This window comes from Ambystoma mexicanum, chromosome 8 (genome assembly GCF_040938575.1).
Source record: "Ambystoma mexicanum isolate Mex_15411 chromosome 8, UKY_AmexF1_1, whole genome shotgun sequence".
NCBI lineage: Eukaryota > Metazoa > Chordata > Amphibia > Caudata > Ambystomatidae > Ambystoma > Ambystoma mexicanum.
In genome coordinates, this window is record NC_090929.1 from 312510386 (window position 1) to 312532003 (window position 21618).

The 21618-nt window shown below is 45.4% G+C and overlaps 1 protein-coding gene across 1 annotated transcript in view; it reads right to left on the minus strand.

Moving 5' to 3' along the window:
* The window catches only part of LOC138471872 (dual specificity testis-specific protein kinase 2-like), a 516102-nt gene that overhangs the window by 29391 nt on the left and 465093 nt on the right, over window positions 1-21618 (minus strand). The window contains exon 8 of the mRNA XM_069609731.1: window positions 19268-19354. Coding sequence (XP_069465832.1) covers window positions 19268-19354 — 87 coding nt within the window. The remainder of the gene's footprint in view (window positions 1-19267; window positions 19355-21618) is intronic.

Below are 21618 nucleotides of genomic sequence, written 5' to 3' on the forward strand. Positions count from 1 at the left end.
TGGACCAAAGAGAATCCTTTTGGATAGACCGGATGAGCTCCCTCTCTCCAAAGGGGCTCAATGAAGAAATTAACTATGTGTTTTTTGTAAAAACAATTTCTTCACTTTCGATTTTTTATCTAAGGAAGATGTAAATATCTGTTATATATCTGTTATCCTTTTGTCACAATTTATATTCTAGTTGTACTATTCCGCTGTTTGCCCTAAATTGCTCTTATGACTTAGTAGCGACAGAAAATATGTTCCGGAGCGTAAATGCTCCAGACTGTCCATCTTTATCTTTTCCATACGTTCAATTGTTAATGCGGACCTTATGTCTTACATATAATACTACTACGACAAAATCTCACACATGCTGCTAATTTTCCAATCGCTACAGCTACGGCGCCAATTGACGCCGTAGACAGTTAACTACTTGCACTGTCTCACAGAGCGCTGGTCACCATGGAGACATCCCCGCCCCCGGGCTACCACTCGGGGGTGGGGCGCGAGGCGTATGTGCACCAGGACGGTCCACGACGCCTCGTACCGTCTCCATGGTGACCTTTAAAACGAAAGGTAAACTTGCATGAGCGCGTTCCGGGTAGCTCAGACTGCAGCTACACGTCGTGCACGACAGGAGCTGAGTAAGTATAGCAGTACTGATTAGGATTAACATACCCACGAAAGAGATTGAGGATGATTCACATTGTTGTTTAATTTATTCATAGATCTAATTGTACATACGTACATAGACTCGAGTCTAAAGATCGTCTTGACCGAGGTATGACAAACATATGGAGCTAAAAGAAAATGATAGAATGTTTATTTACTTCAGTCAACTAATTGACATACCGTTTTGTTTTATTTTTGCTTATTTCTTCTCCAAATGAACATGACTCGTGGATGGGTATGTGACTTTTGAAATAACTCTCTATCAATGTCTGCAATGATTGTTATATTTGTTGTAATCACTAAATTTGCATATATATATACTGTTACTAGTTAAGCTAATTTTTGCTATAATACCGCCCTGAAGAAGGATTGTATCCGAAATGCATTGGCACCAAAGTATTATGGGCAATTTGAGATGAGAACTCATTGTGTGATGTATAAGAACTAAAAACTTTTATTGGCGGCAAAATATAGGAATGTGAATTAAACAATTCCTGCCAAAAGAATTTATTGGAACTCTATTACTTACATATCATGAATCAGTGACTGAATATTAGCAACCATATTGGGGCAAACTGAGATGCGCCTTTCTTAACTTAGTGGATACACTTTGTTTCTTGGAAATTTATTAATAAGGTCACCATTCATCAAATGTCTATACAGTCCACCAGGGACGCATGGAACAGCACGGAAAATGTCAAACCCATCAATGTTGAACATATATCTCCCAAAGCTACTACTCCTCTTTTTACTTTCTACCCATGTTCCAAAACCACCATTTCCCAAATCGTCACCAGTATGAAGCCTACCTCGTGTCAGGGTGATGCCTTTCCCTCCAGTCTTTTTATCAGTTGCATTGCTGTGCTCTGTCCGTGGGTTACCAAATTCATCAATCTGTCATTTGCCGAGAGGTATGTCCCGTTATGTCTTAAAAGAGGCCTGGATCACCCCTCTTTTAAAAATGGACAATCTTCACTCTCTGTGGACAAATATCATCAAATAACAAATATCCCTTTTCTTCTTAAGATCCTCGGTAAGGTGGCATGTACTCAATTTTAGAATGTTATTGAACAAAATCACATTCTTACTGTCCAAGTGGGCATGGCACAGAGACCGCCATGCTGGACTTCAAGGCAAATTTACTGAACACTATTGACCTTGGACAACCAGCACTGTTGATGCTTCTGGATCTGTCCTCTGTGTTAGACCTTGTAGATCATGTTCTACTAGAGGACAGACCCCATACTGTGGTAGGTTGTTCACCCCTAGGCTTCTCACTGGATTGCCTCCTTCCTCGGCTCGCATAATGCCAGAGTGACTATTGAGGAGGCCTCTTCGAGGCCCACTCCAACTACTTGTGGTGTCCTCCCTGTTTAATATCTAGATCATCCACTTTTTTTGAGACTCCTGGATTACCCGGGTGTCCAGTATACTTAGTATGCTAATGATACCCAGGTCGTCATGAAACTCGCTGGTTTCTATTCTCAGGATATGGCCCACCTAAATTCCATATTTTCTGCAATTCATGCTTGGATGGCTACTAATTCCTTGGCTTAAACACCAAGAAGACTGAACTGCTGATTGTGGCTTCTAACTCTAAACTTAAAACATTACCACAGGAATATAAGAGCTTCTCCATCTCTGACACAATTATTCCAGTAGCCAAAAAGGTAAAGACCTTCGGTGTTACCTCAGATGCTTAATTAACTATTAATAAGCATGTTGTACAGATTTGCTCATCATGTGGTCTGGTTAATAAATTACTCTGCAACATTCGACCATTTGTGACGCATGAAAATGCAGCCATCCTTGCCACTGCCCTTGTTAATTGCCAGCTGGATTACTGCAATAGTCTTCTTAGTGGCTGTTCTCAGCTTAATTTGTCATCTCTCCAGATTTGAGAATGGAGCAGTTCGTGCCATCTCGGGCCTCTCTAGAATGGCTTATATAGCTGCTTCCAAGCGGGATCTTCACAGTCTTCCTGTGGAGCACAGAGTCACCCACAAACTGGCTCCCGAATATCTGGCGGATCGTCTTTCGCATTATGTCCCCTCACGCACTCTCAGGTCTAAGAACCAACTTAAAATTGTGCAGCCTAGGTTCAAACTGCCCAAAGCTGGCAGGCGGAGCTTTGATGTTCAGAGTCCGATTGCCTGCAATGCACTTACGTACAGCCTCAGAGCTAGTTTCACAACCACAGAGTTTTGAAAAACGCTGAAGACATATCTCTTCAACCTATCCCCTGATTAACTCCACTCTGCCGCTACCTCTCCTTCTGCCCCACTGACACTGTACTCTCTGTTCCTATTCTCATTGTTCATTTGTCTTGTATGTTCTATGGGCGCGCTCTGAGGCCTTCGGCATGTGACGCGGTATTTAAACAGATTGTAAACGATAAAAAAAATGTTTGGACTTGGTGTCGGCCTGGGCGAGTGGCGTGGGGCGGAGTGGGAGTGTGTAGCATTTAATAAGACTGTTCCTATCTTCTGGTCTGATCACCATGCCCAGATTTTTGACCTAGCTATCGGAGAAAAGCAGACGGGGGAAGAGACTATCAGACCACCTACCCTTACTCGTAAAATTAGTGACCTAGCTAAAATCTCAGATGAAGTACAAATGAGGTTGGCAAGTGTTGACAATAAGCGAATGATTTTTTAACATGGGTACCTCAATATTGGAAAAGATCTGCTCCAATTATGCCCCCTTGAGACCCAAGGGTAGTAGGGTCTCCAAGTCTTGGTTCACCCCTGTGTTGGTTTCGCTTCGAAAGCAGATGCGGCAAACCAATAAATTATGGAGAATATGTTTGCTAGCTAACGACACCAATAAGGCAAAGATGGCATTGAAGATCTACAAACAAGCCATCTTTGAAGCAAAAAGGGATTTTCTCCGTGGTGAGATTGAGCAGTCTGGGAATTAGCTAAGGGAAGTGTTCTCGTGGTCTATAATTTTGGTAAACCAAGCTGCACAGCTGCACCTCTTGACCCCTCAAAGGTACAGTCCAACGCTTTCAATCTCTTTTTTAAAGAAAAGATTGAAGAAATACACAAGAGTATTGGGGCTTCGAAGGGAGAGACAGGGCCTCCGAAGCCGGAGGTAGATACCGTAACACCCGTGAGTAAGGGTGTTCAGGGGGGTTTTGAGTTTCGACCAGTGACAGAGGAAGGGCATATTCCCACATAGCAAACCTTAAGCCAACCAGTAATCTTGTATTTGTGCTGCCTGCCTGCACTGCCAGGCAGATAGCCCAGAATATTGCACCCTTCATGACCACCTTTGTGAGCAAACCCCTGACACACTAAAAACACAATAGTGACACCACTATTAAAAAGAATCCAATTTGGACCCAGCGGTCCTAAAAAACTATGAGCCAGTTGCAGGCCCATCGTGGCCAGCCAAAGTGCTGGAGAAAGTCGTCACTGCCCAACTGCAAATCTTTGTGGACAAAGAGGGCTTTCTGGACAAATTCCAAATCAGGATTATTTCGTCTAAAGCACGGAACCAAGACAGCCCTGCTGGCAGTGCACAATGACTTGCTGGAGGTCGCTGATGGTGGCGGGTCAACACTTTTGTTGATGCTAGACCTATCCGCTGCCTTTGACACTGTTGACCAAGGAATTATATTAGACCAGTTAAGGAGAGTTGGTAAGGTCTCCGAACAAACCACTGAATGGTTTAGGTCTTTTTTGGTAGACAAACCTCAGCGGGTGACATTTGGGGGCTACACCTCCAAACCTATTACTCTGAAGTGTGGGGTTCCACAGGGATCCTCTCCATCTCCATTATTTTTAACTTGTGCATGCGTCCATTCGTAATTATTGTGAAGTGTTAAGGGGTTGAGTTACCACTCATATGCCGATGACACTCAAATATATATTATGATTGACGACGTGGAGGACGCCTTTACTAAGGTCAACTAATGGCTTGTAGGTATTGATAAATGGATGGCCAATAATCAACTACAGCTTAATGCTGCAAAAACCGACATTATATTGCTCGGCCCCAAGCAGCAAGTCATAAATGCCAAGGAATCCTTTACCCCCAGCATCCTTGGTGATAAGCTACAATTTGCCTCAGAAATTAAGAATCTGGGCTGTATGTGACAGGAGAATCTAGGAAGTGAAGCACAGGTGGAGCAAAGGTTAAGGCAGTTTACTATTCCCTGTGGTTTACCCAGGAATGTGCTACCTTTCTTATCTGCGGAAGACCATGCAGTCGCCGTGGGGGCCATGACAAATACTCAATTGGACTATTGCAACAGCTTGATGGCGAGCATTCCTGCCAAACAAAAGGCTCAGAATGCTACGGTCAGGCTGGTAGGCTGGCTGGGCAAAAGGGAACAGGTCTCCCTGCTGCGTAGAACCTTGCACTGGTTGGCGGTCAAGGACCAGATTAAATTCAAAGTGACCAGTCTAATTATTAAATGTATAAATGGGCTGGCCCCGGAGTATCTTAGTGCCAGAGTCTGCCGATACACCCAGTAAGGGCACTATGATCAGGGGACCAGATGCTGAGCATAGTCTGTCTCCAGAGGCTATAGGAGGTTTGGTGTTTTGGACCCAAACTGTTGAATGAGCTACCTCTGGAGAGTAGGTCCTGCCAGTCACTGTCCCGGTTTCCGGAAACTGCTGCTTAAAACCTTCCTGTTTAACTAGAAGTTGGCATGCTTGGTTAGGGTTTATCTACTTGAGTTATTCCTGCCTCATTGAGACTTATTTTGTTTCCATCTGCGCCTAAATACAGTTATGTATGTCTGGAGCGCAGTATAAATGCTCAAAATCAAAGCAGAAAAGCACATGTGTTGAGTTACAGTATTTCTGCAAGTCCTCTGCCCACTCGGAGTAAGATTATCAGAGCACCCTGAGAGAAACCTGAAGGTGTCTCACCCGCTAGTCCCTGGGGAACTGTCCTCCAGGTGGCCAAGACACGGCTAGCACTTTTGGATCCAGTTCCTGACGGTGGGCCAGTGCTGGAGGATCACCAGGATGGGAGGGTCTTCAGGGAGTGGAAGTGGGGCACCGGAGGGTGAGAGGCAGTATCCCCTTCCCTATAACACCTTTTTCCCCATCCTACAAAGTAGGATACCTAGGAATTCAACCCCCACTTTCCCCACACAAACACTTTCTCACGGACAGTTCACCGTGAGTGACAATGGACTAACACCAGAGCCATATACCTGCCATGTCCCAACACCATGGTCAGGCAAGGTCAGGTGATTACAGAGCATTACACACATCTGACTTCCATCACACTTCCTCACATGGATAAAAGGTGGGGCACGAAAGCACACTCTAGACGTGGCAAAATACACAAGGAGACAGCAGTTCCAAGATGGCAGTTTAATACAAGGAGAAAGTTGCTGAATCAGTGTCCTTAGCCCTTATGTATTTTGGGGGCCTTGACCTCCCACACCAATTCTTCCCAAGCTTCTGTCTTTCCACAGCAATTTGCATCTGAACACCCTCCACTCTGGAGGCTCACACTTACACCTCCCGCGGCCGTGTAACACTCAACATTCTAACACTTTGTCCATGGCTCACCCACGGGCTCGGACTCCCCATCACTTACCCCCACTTTCTTTCTGCACATGCACGTTCTGAATACTCACAGTGCATAGTAGGTTCACCCCCCCCCTTCCTCCTCCCTCTGCTATTAAATATTGTGTTGTAATGTTGTAATGTATTTCCCACACTCTCTCCCTCCCTGCCCTGTGGGCGCTTTGAAACAGTATATTCTTATTGTATAAACACCTAACAAGCAAACAATAAATAAAGATGGCGAGACCAGAGAGGGTTGCCAGGAGGGAAGTGTACCCTTCCCCTCTCAAGACTGTTACTTTCATGAGCCTTGGAAAGTAAGAAACCGAAGTGTGTCAGAGGTACCCAGGGCTCTCTTGCATCGGAAAGCCAGGTGGGGAGGAGCACTTGCCGCTGTGGTACTGTCCTTGGCTCCTACAACAAAGTGGCATCGCAAAAGACAGCACAGCTGGGGAGTCGGAGAGACTGATACCAAGCCGGCTATTGTTTTGAACCAAGGGTATAAGCAACAACTTTGTATAAAGAGAACAGGGTGTGAGGCGTTGGCGATGAGCGACGCAAGTATAATTGGAACCACCAAAGAAACAATTGAACTTTGGGAGGCAACCGAGGTTCCATACACAGAGTGGATCGGCGCCACATGGGCGCTCAATCAAAGGTCTCTGTTATGTATCAAACTGATGCTGAATGTGAGAGAAAGGAATGCTGAGATCGAAGTGGTCATGCAATGGGTCTTGCTAAATCCTGTCACATTTGAAAGTCTTCGATAGTTTAAAGTATATCACAATTGGTCCGAGCCCAGCTGAGGGAGACTAATTGACCAAAAGAAAGCAATCTGAGCCCGGCTGAGGGGGATCTGGGGTGAACCGTGGGTCACCCGTGAAAGAACTCTCAGATATTGGAGTAAAAGGGATACAAGCACAGAAGAGGGGATCACATGTGGAACTTTTGAGTTATAAGCATCTGAGCCTGGCTGAGGGGGATCCAGGGTGAACACCCTACTTGAATCCAGACAGAGAGAAAAGAACGTTTCCTTATTAGTGTTGTGCAGCAGGCCCTCTGAGTCAAGAGACTTACCAGGAATAATGAGCCTTGGACACAGAAGGTCCTAAACTGTGGAAATTGAACTGTAGCCTTCTGCCGCAGTGCCAGGGTGTGTGCTTTGCTCAAGTGACCCACCTTGCCCCATGCTGAAAATGTAGGGAAGGGAGTCCAATGGCCCAATCAGCCCAAGTTATCATTTTGTGAACACTTTTCATTTTCATGAACTTCACCCCACACTATTTGTAAATTAGTAGTAAGGATTGGAAATAGTTTTTTTTAGTATAGACCTTTTTATGTTGACAAGACTCCACTAGGAATGCCTTCTTTATTATTTGATGGTCGTAGCTTGCTCCCATCTTAAATTTAGGCTTAGATAGGCATTTATCATACCTTGCAAAAGTTCAATAAACATCCTTGAGCTGTGGTCACTTGTGTCGTGTCCTTCTTACTATTTCACCATGCGTTCCTTACACCCCGAAGGCAGCTGAGCAGAGTGAAATCCGAGTTACTTTGTTTCTGTGTGCTCCCACTAGTACACTTTCAATGTCAGTTTCAAAGTCAGAGGCAGGATCAAGATTTGTTTGCTTATCCAACCATGTTATTGCATAAACACATAATTCAATGTGCACTCACCAACAATGAATGCTGAGTCACAGTCAACTGCTCCGAGAATGTGTTTGCTGGGACCAAGCCGCTCATAGCCTCCTTGCCGGCCGCCCACCAAACACCAAACATGGGCTGGTGGATATATGGATTTCTGCCTCCAGAGGTTTAAAGAGACAGAAGCACAGTTGGACCATGGGTCACAGCAAGCAAAATGTTACACTCCTTCTGCACCAAAAATGTAGCTATTGTACTTCACTTTTACTGTATTAGAAGCTCTAATACCAAGGAGAGACCCACTGTTGCCTTTCAGCATTGCCATTGAAGGTTGCAATTGACATTGCTCCCTCTCCTCTAGCACACATTATCAAATCTGGTATGCAGGGTTACAAATATAGTCACTATCAACCCGGCAGGCACTCATACTCCAAGCAGCCACTTACCCAGTCCCTTGCAATGCCCACCCAGAGCTGAGCCTCCCACGGCTCACTCCCTACAACTTGAACGAGTAGTTGCTTGAGTGGCGATGGCTTCTGCTCTGCTGCAGAACTATATTCCACAGAATTCCATGGCCTACATCTTGGGAAACTTCAGTTCCCAGAGGTCTTCCCTTGTTGCTTGCATGCGCATAATCGCTGGCCCATGCTCTAGACTGTCACACAAGAATCCTTGCAAGAGTAAGTCCAACGTTACCCCAAAATACTGAAAGGGCCACAGTCCTCAACAAATGAAGGTTCCCTTGTTGCCAAGCTCTCGAGCAGTGTTTCTTGTGATAACTGATTTGCAGTGTTTTCTTTGGTCCCAGCGTCAGCCTACCCACCCCAGGAGCATTTCTGACTATCCTGCAAGGCCTCACTCCATCAATAAATTAAATTCGGACTACAGCCTAACTCAAGGCTCTTCTTGGATCCTCCATTTTGTGATATAAGGGCATGGGAAATGGCTCTGGGACAACACACTTTTCTTGGAAACAAGACAATGCAGAGCAACATAGGTTGGATACCTGGTCCCGCGCTTAGAGGCTGGACTCTAGCATGAAGCACGATTTTCAATAAATTTTATTTTAATAGTGATCTCTCCATTTCCGTGGATATATTCTCTCTGCAACTTCAATTTGCTTTGGACAAGGGTGCATTAGTAAAACAAATCCAGGTGGACCCAGGTTTTCTGGTCACCTTACACCCTGAAACGGTTTGCAAATTCCTCCTCCCATGTATCTACATGGGGGGAGGAATTTACATGTGTTCCTATGAAATGTACCAGCATCCAGCATGTGCTGAAAATTCACATATTTCACAGGAATCCAATGCATGTCTGCCAACATCAGATGCTGGGTCAAATGCATTGGGTTTTGCGTGGCCATGCACATTGATGTGGCAGAATTGGTCAATCTGATCCTTGCCTTCACTCCATCATAAAATAATAATAAAGGTGATACAGTTTCTAAATAAAACAGACAAAGGGGTTTTATGCATTCTCTTATCGCAATTTATTAACATATGTGTTTATACTGACCCCACCGCCCCAAGCGTTAAGGTCTTGGCATCTTCCATCTCAGTTGCCACCGACATTGTGGGCAATTATTAATTTGTCTAGTTAGTATATTTTTCATTGTGTTATAGCTTGCAAAAGCAAGCCTTTCACAAATAGCAACAATTTACAAAATTAGAAAAACAAAACTAGAAAACAATCATATTTAAAGCATATCTAAAATTCATCCAATTTCTTTAAAACAACACATACAAATGCATACAATGCTAATATCAATGGGAACCCATTTCCCGACCTCATTCTGCTCCAAAACATTTCAGATACACTCAAGACCCCTGGGTAGCGGCATGTAGCCTCCTCAAAAGCCACTTATTGTGATACTATGTGTTTTACGGTTTTGTCCTGGCAGAATCTACAGTCCGCACTCGTTACCGATTCATCCCACTTCAGCCTCCTCTCTAGAGTAGAGAATTGATTTAAACAAAAACGCATATATGTACCGCAAAGTTTAGGACATGGAAACAATGACACATACATTTGTGCTTCCAATTGTTTCCTCCCATACATAGCATATTCCGTATAGAGAGAGCAAGTAGTAAGCAGGTCAGACGTTTCAGCCCAACAGCATCAAACAGTTTACGCTTGACCAGCTGTGGGGTAGCCCTTAGTTCGTCAATTGAGGCACCGATCCAGTGCAAGATGCAACCCATGTTCTGCTTGAACTCTCTAATTGTAACTGCCGACAGGAGAATCGATGTTTCCCCCAAACATTGGTAAATTGAATTGGCAGGCGGATTTAAACATTTTGCATATTCCACCAGCTTTTTCCACACTACCCTATCTGCTAGAGACATAAGGCCCAATTCATGCCTCACTACAGAATTTGGCACCAAATTATTTAACCCCAAGGTCTTGTTCCAAAGCTTTCCCTGTAGAATGTTTAGAGGAACCCTCAAATCAAGGAGTGCAATGTACAGCCCATAGAGGACTGCTGACTCGATCTTCTGTAGGTACAACCAAATGAGAGGCAAGGGGAGGGGGGGGGGGGGGAGTATAGACATAATTGTGAATACACTCTTCATTTTAGCTAGGAGAGGAGAAAAACATCCCCTGAAGAGGGACCTCCAAGCATCTAAAGATTGAGCATGGATGACTTTGTATCCAAGATACCTCATAGAGGCCACCCTTTCTACGGGGGTCACACCCACCCTCCAAATAAACGAGAAAGGTTGCTTACTAGTAGTAAACACAATTATCTTAGACTTGCCTTCATTTATCTTTAGGTTATTATCCCCATCATACTGATGGAAAAGCGTCAATTTCCTGAATAGCCCAATAGGTGTTTTATCAAATAGGATAATATCATCAGCAAAGGCTAGCCAGTCCAAGATGAGGGTGCCTATTTTTACTGGGTTTGTGATGCCTGCCTCTCACACTGAAGTCAAATCGGCCATGTACAAGTTAAAGAGAGTAGGTGCCACTACACAACCCTGTTTGATGCCTACAAAAGTTCTGATTGGTGCTGAGGTAGTCCCCTTCCTGGTCAATCTAAGTGAAGAATCACTGTGTAGTAATGCCAAGATCTGAACCATTTCCCAGAGTAGTTTGTTCCATAGGGTGGGCCGACTGAATGTCGAAGGCACTGGACATATCATGTAAACAGGGCCAACCACCCCTCTTGCCAGCTGCTGAGAGATGGGAAATAACAGTGGCATTAAGGGGGGTCCCTATTCCCTGCAGAAACCCCACTTGATACCTGGAGAGAAGACTTAAAGATTTGACCTCAGATGAAAGATCTCACAGCATTAGCAAGGAAAATATTTCACTAGAAGCTTCCAGTAGGGCAATGGGCCTGTGGTTTTAGGTCAGTCCTGTCGCCTTGTTTAAAGATAGGTATAATGAGTGATTGCACCAAGAGAAAGGAATATTACCTGTTCGAAAAATGCTCTCAAAGAAGGTAAAGAGGGGGGTCAGCCAGACCCCCCGTTCCTGCTTTAGGAGCATTGGGAAAATGCTAGCCGGTCTTGGTGCTCTGGATGCTTTAGCTTTCCTAATAGCCCATTGAATGTTATTACCCACGGACAGGGACCGCAGCCCTGATGGCCTAGTTTAGTAATGGAATCATCCTCCCCCACAGGACTTGCAAACTTTTCACTCAGATAAGCCACCCAGGTGGCTTCTGATATGTCAAAACTGGTCTAGAAGTCCCCTAGACGTTAGTTTTAATCGTGGACCAGAAACCTACTTTGTTTTGCACGAAGGTTTCAAGTATGGCATGGTTTGATGCAGCTAATGCCACTCGCTTGAGAGATTTGACCAGTGACTCATAGCAGGCCCTTTTTTTTAAGGTTATACTGGTCCAGGGAAGAATATAAACTCAAAATGTTCAATTCCTGCCTTTTGTGTTTTTCTACTTCCACAATGTGTCCGTCATGCCTGTGTTGGTGTGGCTTATTACTAATGCACCTCCCTTTTTTAGATATAGCTATCAGGCATGAACTCAGTGTGTTACCAACATTTTCAACAGAAAATCAGCCTGTGATATCCTTCTCAAGAACTATGGTTTGTTTAAATGTGGTCAAGAAGTTTCTACAGGCCCATCTCACCGTCAACCCACCCCTTGCGGGTGAGCAAAAAGCTGCCTCCAGCTCAAGCGGTAGAAACTCAACAGTAGTTTGCAAGGTGAGTGTCAACGGCAGGTGGACACTACTGGCCCGAGAACCTCTAGACAAAAAGCCACATTGAGATTTTAGGGAGCGTGATACAAAATCCATTACCTCTTATTTCCCCTGAACCAGGTGTAAAAAGGCTCTCACAGCTCACAATCTCTTGGCAAGCAAATGTCCAACTCCCAGTTTGCCCAATGATTAATCCAAACATCTGCTAGTGCACTCGCAATTATGGGGAAGTTATAGGGCTGTGCACCCCACCCCTCTGAATTGCCTCCCACTGCGCAGTTGACATTGAAGTCACCACCCAAGATGACTGTGTGTGGAAGTCTGGCCAACCACCCAGTTAACACTACATCCAATTATGTCAGAAAATAGGACGTCTAGGACAGGAATTTCCAGGAATCCCTTCAGAATTTGTGATCTATTCATAGCCAGTTTTCCCATCCCTTGCACATTAGAAACCCAACCCATTAATAGGCATGGCTGCCTGCGCTGTGTCAGCAGACCATCGGATGCAACCCTCGTTTGACTAGAAGCCGCCTCGTTTGCCTACGCTCGCTGAGAAATCCTCTGTGACCAAGTTTTCTACATCTGGAGGCCGCCATTCCAAGAAGGCCACCCGCCACCTCCTGGCTCTGCTTACCCATGCCAGAGTCCACCTAAGCCGATTGTGGCTTCCCATTGGCTGCTTCCCCCCACATCTGAGCCACTCAGCTGCCGGCAGGCGCAAGCCGGCTCCAGCACGAAGGCATGCACAAAGGCAGATCCCCTGTCTTAGCCTGTCATTGCCTGCTCACTTCCCACTTGCCCGGACCCCTGCCCGTTGTTTGAACATGAAGAAAACCTAAAGGTACTGTAATAGTGCACCTTCCTGATAGGCTCTCTGCCCACCCGTGTCTTGCTTTACAATCTGACTATACCAATCCACCATTACCCCCTCTAATGACAATATCATCCATATACTTGCTCTAGATAAGTGGTATACGGTTGCCTGCAAGATTTACCCAATTGCTACAGTAATTTGCACTGTCGTCCAGTTTGATAATTGGCCTGCTCATCTTGAAGCACTGCACTAGCACCTCTGCTTGTTTACACTCGGCGACGCGCTCTGCCGACTCATGTTGCTTGTTCAATCTCTTGCTCGTACCGAAGTCTGTCACGAAGGCGTACACGCTGCCTCCTGATATGTGTTCTGTTTCCGTGATAATTGCTTAATGTATACTCTACATGCGATTTATGCACCGGCTGTCTCGTACGGCTAAGGTCTCTTAGCTCCTCTAAGTGTGTGCTCAGACCCACCACACATCTGCCATTATCTTCTATACTTCCTCTCCTAGCAAATGCTATCTACTACATTGCTCCAAACATTATCTAATGCCTGTACCTCATCCTTGAAGGTACTGTAAGAGTCTGTCTGTTGTCTGAGGCTCTATAACTGCATATGATTGCCAATATACTACTCACCCTAGCACGTAAACTCTCTGTTACTAGTCTGGAATACTATTTAGTGGCTTCTGCACGTTAAGTATCTTGTATGTGAATACTATGTACCCTGCTCCCAGCACTGAGCACTGCCATAACGTAGCTCACATAGTCCCTTTGCTTGCTTACCTAGACTACAGTGACACCTAGACTACAGTGCCACTCCCAAATTTTGATGCGTTTGTACTATTCCTCAGCCGTTTGTGCATATGTACACATTAACTTGCCTCACCACTAACAGCTAGGTTCGCTGTAACGCTCGTTTAGCCTCAGCCCTAGTTCAAGACCTCAAACTGCTGCATGCCGGGCTGTGCCGTGTTGCACCACTTTAGTCTGACCTGCCTGAGCTTCATTCTAATTGAAGCGTCAGTGTGCTCCCACTACCTCCTTCGCCGCCTGGTGTGACCCATCTTGCACCTAGGGGTTGTGCACTACCACCATGCTCTTTAGGGCGTTCCTCATACTGTACCACGTTCTGCCCTTTCAGGCAGCCTTTGTTACTCAGATACTCACACTTCCCCCACGGGCGAAACCAATCAGCCATTTCATAGCCCGATTCACCTGAGCCCCCACCACCTGACTCTGTCGAGTGTGATTCCTACAATGGGCCCCGCGACCACCACCACAGGTCTACACGACACCAGTAACTACACCAACCTATATCTCAATGACCCGGCCCTCTGGCTGGAACACTTTGCTAGGAAACCCACTCAGAATCAACCTTGCTCCTTATCACTCAGAAACAAGAGATTAGGCACTAGATTCCGCATATGACATACCCGCAGTAACATCTCCAAGCAAACATTACACACATCACGTGCTCACCCCCTCCCACCACTAATAGTAAATCCTCTACTATAGAGGCCAAACCGCCTCTCATCAAGGGCGCCCTTATCGACGCCAGATCTCTTCCAGCGCACGCACTAGACATTGCAGACCTCATCACATCCTCAGATCTTGACTTTATTGCCATATCTGAAACTTGGCTACATGCCGCATCCGGCCCTTCACTGTCCCTGGCCTTACCACCTGACTACGGTATCACGCGATGTGACCGCACCACTGCCCAAGCCAGAGGTGGTGGCGTGGCCTTCATCCATAAAAACATTCTTGATCTAAGAGTGTCGACCAACTCCAAACTTGAGTCAGCTGAATTACTATCAGTTAAACTATCACTAACGGCCACCCTCCACCTTATCTACAGGCCCCCAGGCCCTGCACCTTCCTTTGTCGGCGAAATATCCACCCTCCTCCTCGACAAAACAAAAACCAACTCTCAAATTATCATCCTAGGCGACCTTAATCTGGGACTTGGTGACCCAAAAGATCCCGTTGCATTGGACCTGGAGAACGTTCTAACCAACTTTGGTTTCACCTTGCACATTCAAGAGCCTACTCATACTAAAGGCTGGACCCTTGACTGGTTAGCCGGCTCCAACTGCAACATTAATGTCCTTGCCAATACCCCCTGTTTATGGTCTGACCACCACATCATCCCCTTTAATATTGAAGCCACCCCCCGTGCCCCGACTCTGATAGCTCCAGCCCTCCCCACGAGAAATAAAAGGGACATAACCAAGGAGAAACTCCTCCCTATGCTCCTCCCGTCTCTTAATGCTGCTTCTGACTCCTGTAATGATCCCACCTCCCTAGCAGACATCTACAACCGTAGTATGCTCACGGCTGTAGACTATCGCCCCCATTAAACTCAGGAAGGCTAAACCACGTGCACATTTTAACCCCTGGTTCACACCACAGTTAAGAGTGCTCTGCAAAGCTAAACGCTGTGCCGAAAATCATTGGAAAAGTCACCCTTCTGATGAGCATAAAGACGGATTCTTCCTTGCATCACTCACCTACAAAGACGTGCCATTATCACTGCGAAAAAAAGACTCCCTTAATAACCATATCCTGCCAGCTGAACACAAGAACTTTTTAAGATCCTAAAAGACCTTGAAACTCCCCACCCCTCCTGACACCTGCATTAAAGTTAGTAAATGGTGTACAAACATTCAGTCAGCCTTACTGAATAAAATCTCTACGTTGCAATCCAAAATTAAAGACAAACAAGATAGTCTGGAACTGGACAACCGTCCTCCCACCCCGGGATGCCCCCCCCACCCTAGACTCATCTAATACTAAACCTTTTGCCTTCTCACCGCTCACTATCGCGGAGGTAGAAAACATCTTGAGGATAAAACCATCTAATTGCCACGGTGATCCGTGCCCTGCTCCTATCGTTAAGGAATCTGCCCACGATTTGGCCCCATTCATCACGTCCTTGATCAACTCCTCCTTTAAAACTGGTATTGTCCCCGACAACCTCAAGGACACATGGGTGATCCCATTGCTTAAAAAACCATCCTTAGACCCAAGCATACCCACTAACTTCAGACCCATAACCACCATCCCGTTCCTGCTCAAAATCTTAGACCGTGCAGCATACCTTCAGATCCAAGATTACTTGGAATCCAATAATCTTCTAGGTCTTAGACAATCTGGATTCCGTCCTAGACACAGGACTGAAACGGCTTTGATAGATCTCAAAACCCAAATAGAAGTCCAGAAGGACAAGGGCAAACTAGCCATGTTCCTTCTCCTCGACCTCTCTGCGGCATTCGATCTGGTCAATCACCAAATCTTATGCAGGCACCTCCACTCTGCTGCCCACTTCTCTCCTTCAGCCACGGCCTGGATCAAATCCTTTCTGAGTAATAGATCTATGAGGGTCTTTTCTCCGTCCGCAGCTGCAGATCCCTCCCCAATTCACTGTGGAGTTCCTCAGGGTTCCTGCATTTCACCTACACTCTATAATGTCTTTACTAAACCGCTCTTTGATGTACTTGACTATCTGGGTGTCTCCTACACAAACTACGCTGACGACACCCAGATACTCATTCCCATCACTGGAGACTACTTAGTTGACACCAAGGCCCTTAATGAAGTCTACCTGGTCATCCAAGCCTGGATGGCCCAACACCAGCTATGCCTCAATAACGACAAGACGGAGCTCCTCATCCTGGGCACTTCGCAACACCTTAGCAAACTAGAGCTGTCCTACCAGTCGTTCATCGTTGATGGCAATACTATCCAAGTTTCGAAAGACACAAAAACCTTAGGCTTTTACCTTGATGCCACTCTATCCTTATCTCGACAAACAAATGCAGTCAGATCAGCCTATGCATACACCTGTAAACTCATTGCAGCCTGCAGGCCATTTCTGACCACTCCGAATAGTGTCACACTCGCCAGAACCCTCATTATGTCTAAAATTGACTATGGTAGCGCCCTCTACTTAGGAACTAGCCAAGAGAACCTGAATAAACTACAAATCACCCAGAACAACGCTGCCTTAAACATCCCTCGAAACCACCACATCTCTGAATACAGAACCAATCTACAGTGGCTACCCGTCAAGCAGAGAATCTCTCTGAAAACACTTGCCCTCACGCACAAATGCCTGGCTAACAAGGCCCCCCGCACCTCTGCAGTCGGCTATCCCGCCATGCGCCTACCCGACCTCAAAGAACCGCCCATAACTACTGTTTATCGATCCCTAGGTTCAAACTCCAAAAAGCGGGGGGCACAAACTTCCTTGTCCTTGCCTCCAAGCTATGGAATGCCATCCCTATCACCATCAGATGTGAAGATTCTTTTAATTCATTGAAGTCCAAAACAAAATCATAGCTCTTCAATCAGCACGGAGACGTGCTGTGTACACCTCAGCCCTACTAGCAATGGCCCACTGATCCTGCCTGTTGTACACTTTTGTCTCTATGTCCCATGTCAAACATTTGCTCTGTAAATTATGTATATTGATATACTCGTTGATTATCCTTTTTTCAAAATTATGTATGTATATATGCGCTTTGTTTAAAATTATGTATGTATGCTCTGTATGTAACTTTGCACAAGTTGCGCCCTGATGCCTCCGGGCCGGATGGTATGCGTTACAAATAAAACAAATACAAAATACAAACCCATAACAGTGCCTTGAAACATATCTTGATTAGGTTGGTTTGAGGTGAAACAAGGGCCGGCCTCCTGAGGGAGAAGATCTGAGGGTAACATGAAGTCTGTAGTGACTGCTTTCAAGGTGGGTGTTACCGTACTTCCAATGATTGCATAGATGTTGAGGTAGAGGGCTCAGCTGACTGCTCTATGGAAACTTCTGAGCATTTTGATGCAGTAGGCACCGAGTTACCCAAGAATGTAGTTATCTTGCTCTGCTTGGAGTGGGCCTTTTTCTTAGGTTTCCCAACGTCTAGAGAAATAGGATCAGTTTGTGAATTAGAGGGGGCAGGAATTACTTCCTGCTGTTCAGCTGCAAGACCCTTGGTTAAGTCAATTTTTGAGAGAGTGCCTATGAGGTTTTGCACCGTTTTCCGTTTGTTCAAATTTGGAGCTGGTAGATTTTTGGATTTCTTCTTCTGTGGCAGCCTCTTTTTTTTCCTTACGTTTCTGTCTGCGGGTTTTGTATTGCTGAAAGCCACTGTTAGTTGAAACAGAGGCTTCTTCAATGTCCTGGTGTTCATTGACCAAGCAATCCTTTTGTAGCTGGGTATTATCTGGCTCTGGCAACAGCTCCCCCAAAAGACAGTCTAGTAAAGCTGACGGGGTATCAGCATACTCCATAGGTTGGTCGGCAGGAAGCATCTCAATGATCTCTTCATGAGCGACCCAGATTACTTCAGGAATTGTGCAAGCATTCGTGGACTGTGAAGGATTGCTCAACCCCATCTTTGATGTGAGGAGCAGATTGGGGTGTGCAGAATTAGAGCCGTCTAAGAGTTTATCCACTTATGCATCAAGCAAGCCTAATTTGTAGGCATTTCCTTGTACAGCATCCTATCACAAAACCTGAATATAGACTCTAGGACGAAGTACAACGCAGAGATAGAGGTTGGCCCCAGTGAATCTATTTGTGGAAGGAGGATAAAATTGCATCTTAGTTCGAAATTGCAGGGTGTAAAGAAGTCTTTGTTTGTGGGCAATTTGAGTATGGGTTTGGGGTTAGCCAAGAGAGGGCTTGAAAAATGGTCAACTGGAGCTTAAGAGGTCTGGACCCCAAGGCATTTACTTTATATTAGTGATGCCATCCACATTTTCACACAAGGGCTCGAAAGAGTAATCCAACACAATAGAGTCCTCCAGGTCTTTACGTTGAATTGTATTTTCGGCCACTGGTGGTTTCTGGAGACCTGGGAGTTGCGGGTTCGGAAAACTCATGGACCCCCGCTGTAGTCACTTGGTGGATGGAGCAAGAAAGGCCTTCAATCCTTGTCTCTGTTACCAGGTTTGTTATGTTTAGGATGGATTGTTCAGGATGATTGCTTGTCGCAAGCAGGGAGCCCACCAGCTGGGAAAAGAGGGAAGGTGAAGCATGCAAGGCAAGGAGGTCAGAGGGAGTACCTGGCTTGTGCTCCCCATCTTGTAGAAGTCTTAGGTTAGCGTTCATGGGTGACGATCATTTTGAGCAAGACTCTTATATGTCGTAAAAAAACCACGTTGACTCAAATCACCAATTGATAGTAGTAACAGTAAGTGTTTACTAAGGAGAGAAGGAAAGGTTACCCACATACATTCAACCTTGTTACCACTATTTGTATACAAAGTCTCTGGAGACCTTTGCCATCTAATAAGGACAGTAGAGTTGAAGAATCTAGCTCAGGTCCTAGTCAGCTGGCGCCATGCTAAATCTGAAACACACTAAACTGATGGAAGTGGCCTTTGCATCCCCAGATGACAAAATGGCTAGGTAACATAAGTAAGAAAGGACCTTACCCTGCAACAGCTGGCTGCTAGATCCAAGACCTGCATGGGACATTCCCCAACCATTGCCTGGAAAGCAACCACGTCCAGGCCATAATCCTGAAAAGAAAGACACACAGCTGTAATAATTGAGCGAAGGACATTCCAAGATAGAAAGCAAGCTAGAGAGAAACTATTTTTAGGTTTTCACCTTAGAAAACCTCATAAAACGGCAGTGATACAGATCGCAATCCAAATATAAAATGAAGAAAATATAGTACATTTCAAACATTCACATAGATACAATTATAGAAGCCAAAGAAGAGTAAAGACTAAGGGCCTCATTACGAGTTGGGCGGTATTCCAGCGATAAATCGGCCAGAATACTGCCCAGCTGAATTACTGTTACTGCCACTTGGTCTGGCGCAAATACCGCCGGATTACAAGTGGTGGTAGCTGTGTAAATCCCCTTGTTTTAATAGTCTATGGGGCTTTTTTCCACTGCAGTAATTCTGCCGATTTTCCCCACAGGAGAGTTAGAGGATTTACCTCCAGAATGATGCTCAATGTGAAACAAAATAGGGTAGCTTCCTTGGCATTTGTGATCCTTTTGATGGGGTAAACCCTCCATCCAGGGTCATACTCGTAGTATGGCGGAGTGGGAATATTGACGGTAATTCCGTTACCGTCAATTTTTTCCCCACTCTACAATACTTGAAATGAGGCCCTAGTGCTTACATCCAAAATGACAAAAGTCTGCAGAATAAAGATGTCCCTTTTCAAGAAGGTTGCATCCACCACGATTTCCAGGAAGGGGCATGCATGCGCTGGGTACAGAGTGAGGGAATCGCTTACAGAAGTCACAATGATTAGACTACTTCCAACTAAGTGGTACAGTTAATGTCACTGATGGAACAAAATAGGATGTCTAGCTTCCTTGGTTCACCTTTGGCAGCAGTGGCTAAAAGAAGGCAAGACCTGTAAGGAATGGTGTAGTGGGTTGAGGAGCTACATACATAGTACAACAGCACATCACAAATAAACAGTTTGTCAAGGCAGAAGTATTATCTTACTACAACGATTAACCTACTGCAATCCTAGGGTGTCAGGACCAGAATGGTGGCTAAGGGGGGGTCGTGCTTAACATGGTGTTTGGCAGCATTGGGGTGCTAGTGTTCTCATGGCAGCCAGTATCAGGTCCATCATGCCAACGTGGTGTCCAGGCAGCATGATCAAGGACAGTGCCTTTTGTCCCATGTGGGGTTTAAGCCTGGTGTATGTTCTGAAGAGAACAACGGAAATAGAAAGAGGATGTTTTACTCTAAGACTTCAAAATGTCCGCCGGCTTTAGTTTCTTTAGACTATTTCAACATGTTCGATGGTGCCGTTTGGTTAATCTTTCCTGGTGCACTATAGTGTCCAAATGGCAGAGGCCCTCTTTCTATCACACGACTCTGGCGGCTTATATACTCAGAACAGAGGTGCACTGACCTCCATTCCTCAATGTTGCTTCCAGATCCCTGCCCCTTTCTTTCTGACCCTGTGCATGCATCTATGTAAGCAGATGTGTACAAGTTGCTTACATAAGCAGCAACAGAGTGCAGTAGTAAAATGGAGAGTGGCCTGGAGAGCCAGAGAATGGGAGGGGGTTAGAGGCGGAAGAGGAGACATCATGGGGTCGACAGGTGAGAGGGTGGTCCTTGAAGAGCAGGGTCTTCAGACCGCTCTTGATGTGTCAGAGGATGTAGAACTTTAATTTAGTTCCCTTTTATAATAGTTGTTTCCGTCTTTAGCTTTTTCATCCACAGGACAGCCTTGAAACACTTGTTTATAAGCGCGTAATAAATGCCATATCATATCATTGCAGTGGGCATCTTTTTAACTTCTCTATTGATATCAGAAAAGGCTGTTCTACAATGAAGAAGGGGCACCATTTTCGCCATTTTAGCACCTGCCTCTCATAAAGTCTCCGGTTCAGCGATTCTTGTTCATTAAAAAACGAAATGCTCTTTGATCAGCTTTGTAACTTTGCACCTCTGTTTAGGAGGGGTGAACTTTCAGTATAGATTCTCTAATCACGGTTCAAACTTCGATTCACAACGTTTTGAACCCCAAGCTGGCCAAAGAGGATACATGGATGCGCTTTCGTTTTTTGGTATCTTAAGACTCCTACTCCCACTGTAAGACTATAAAGAAGGCCTACTGTGTAACCAAAAGGACATAGGATAAATGCTTGCCAGCAGCCTGTACATGTGAACACTAGTGCTTTTCCATGCATACTCACTTACAAGGATTGATTTAGGGCAGACGGCACTCCGAAGGAACTCAAAGTGGGCGTCTCAGAGATAGCATATGCGGGAGAATGATCTCCAATAGTTCAAAGG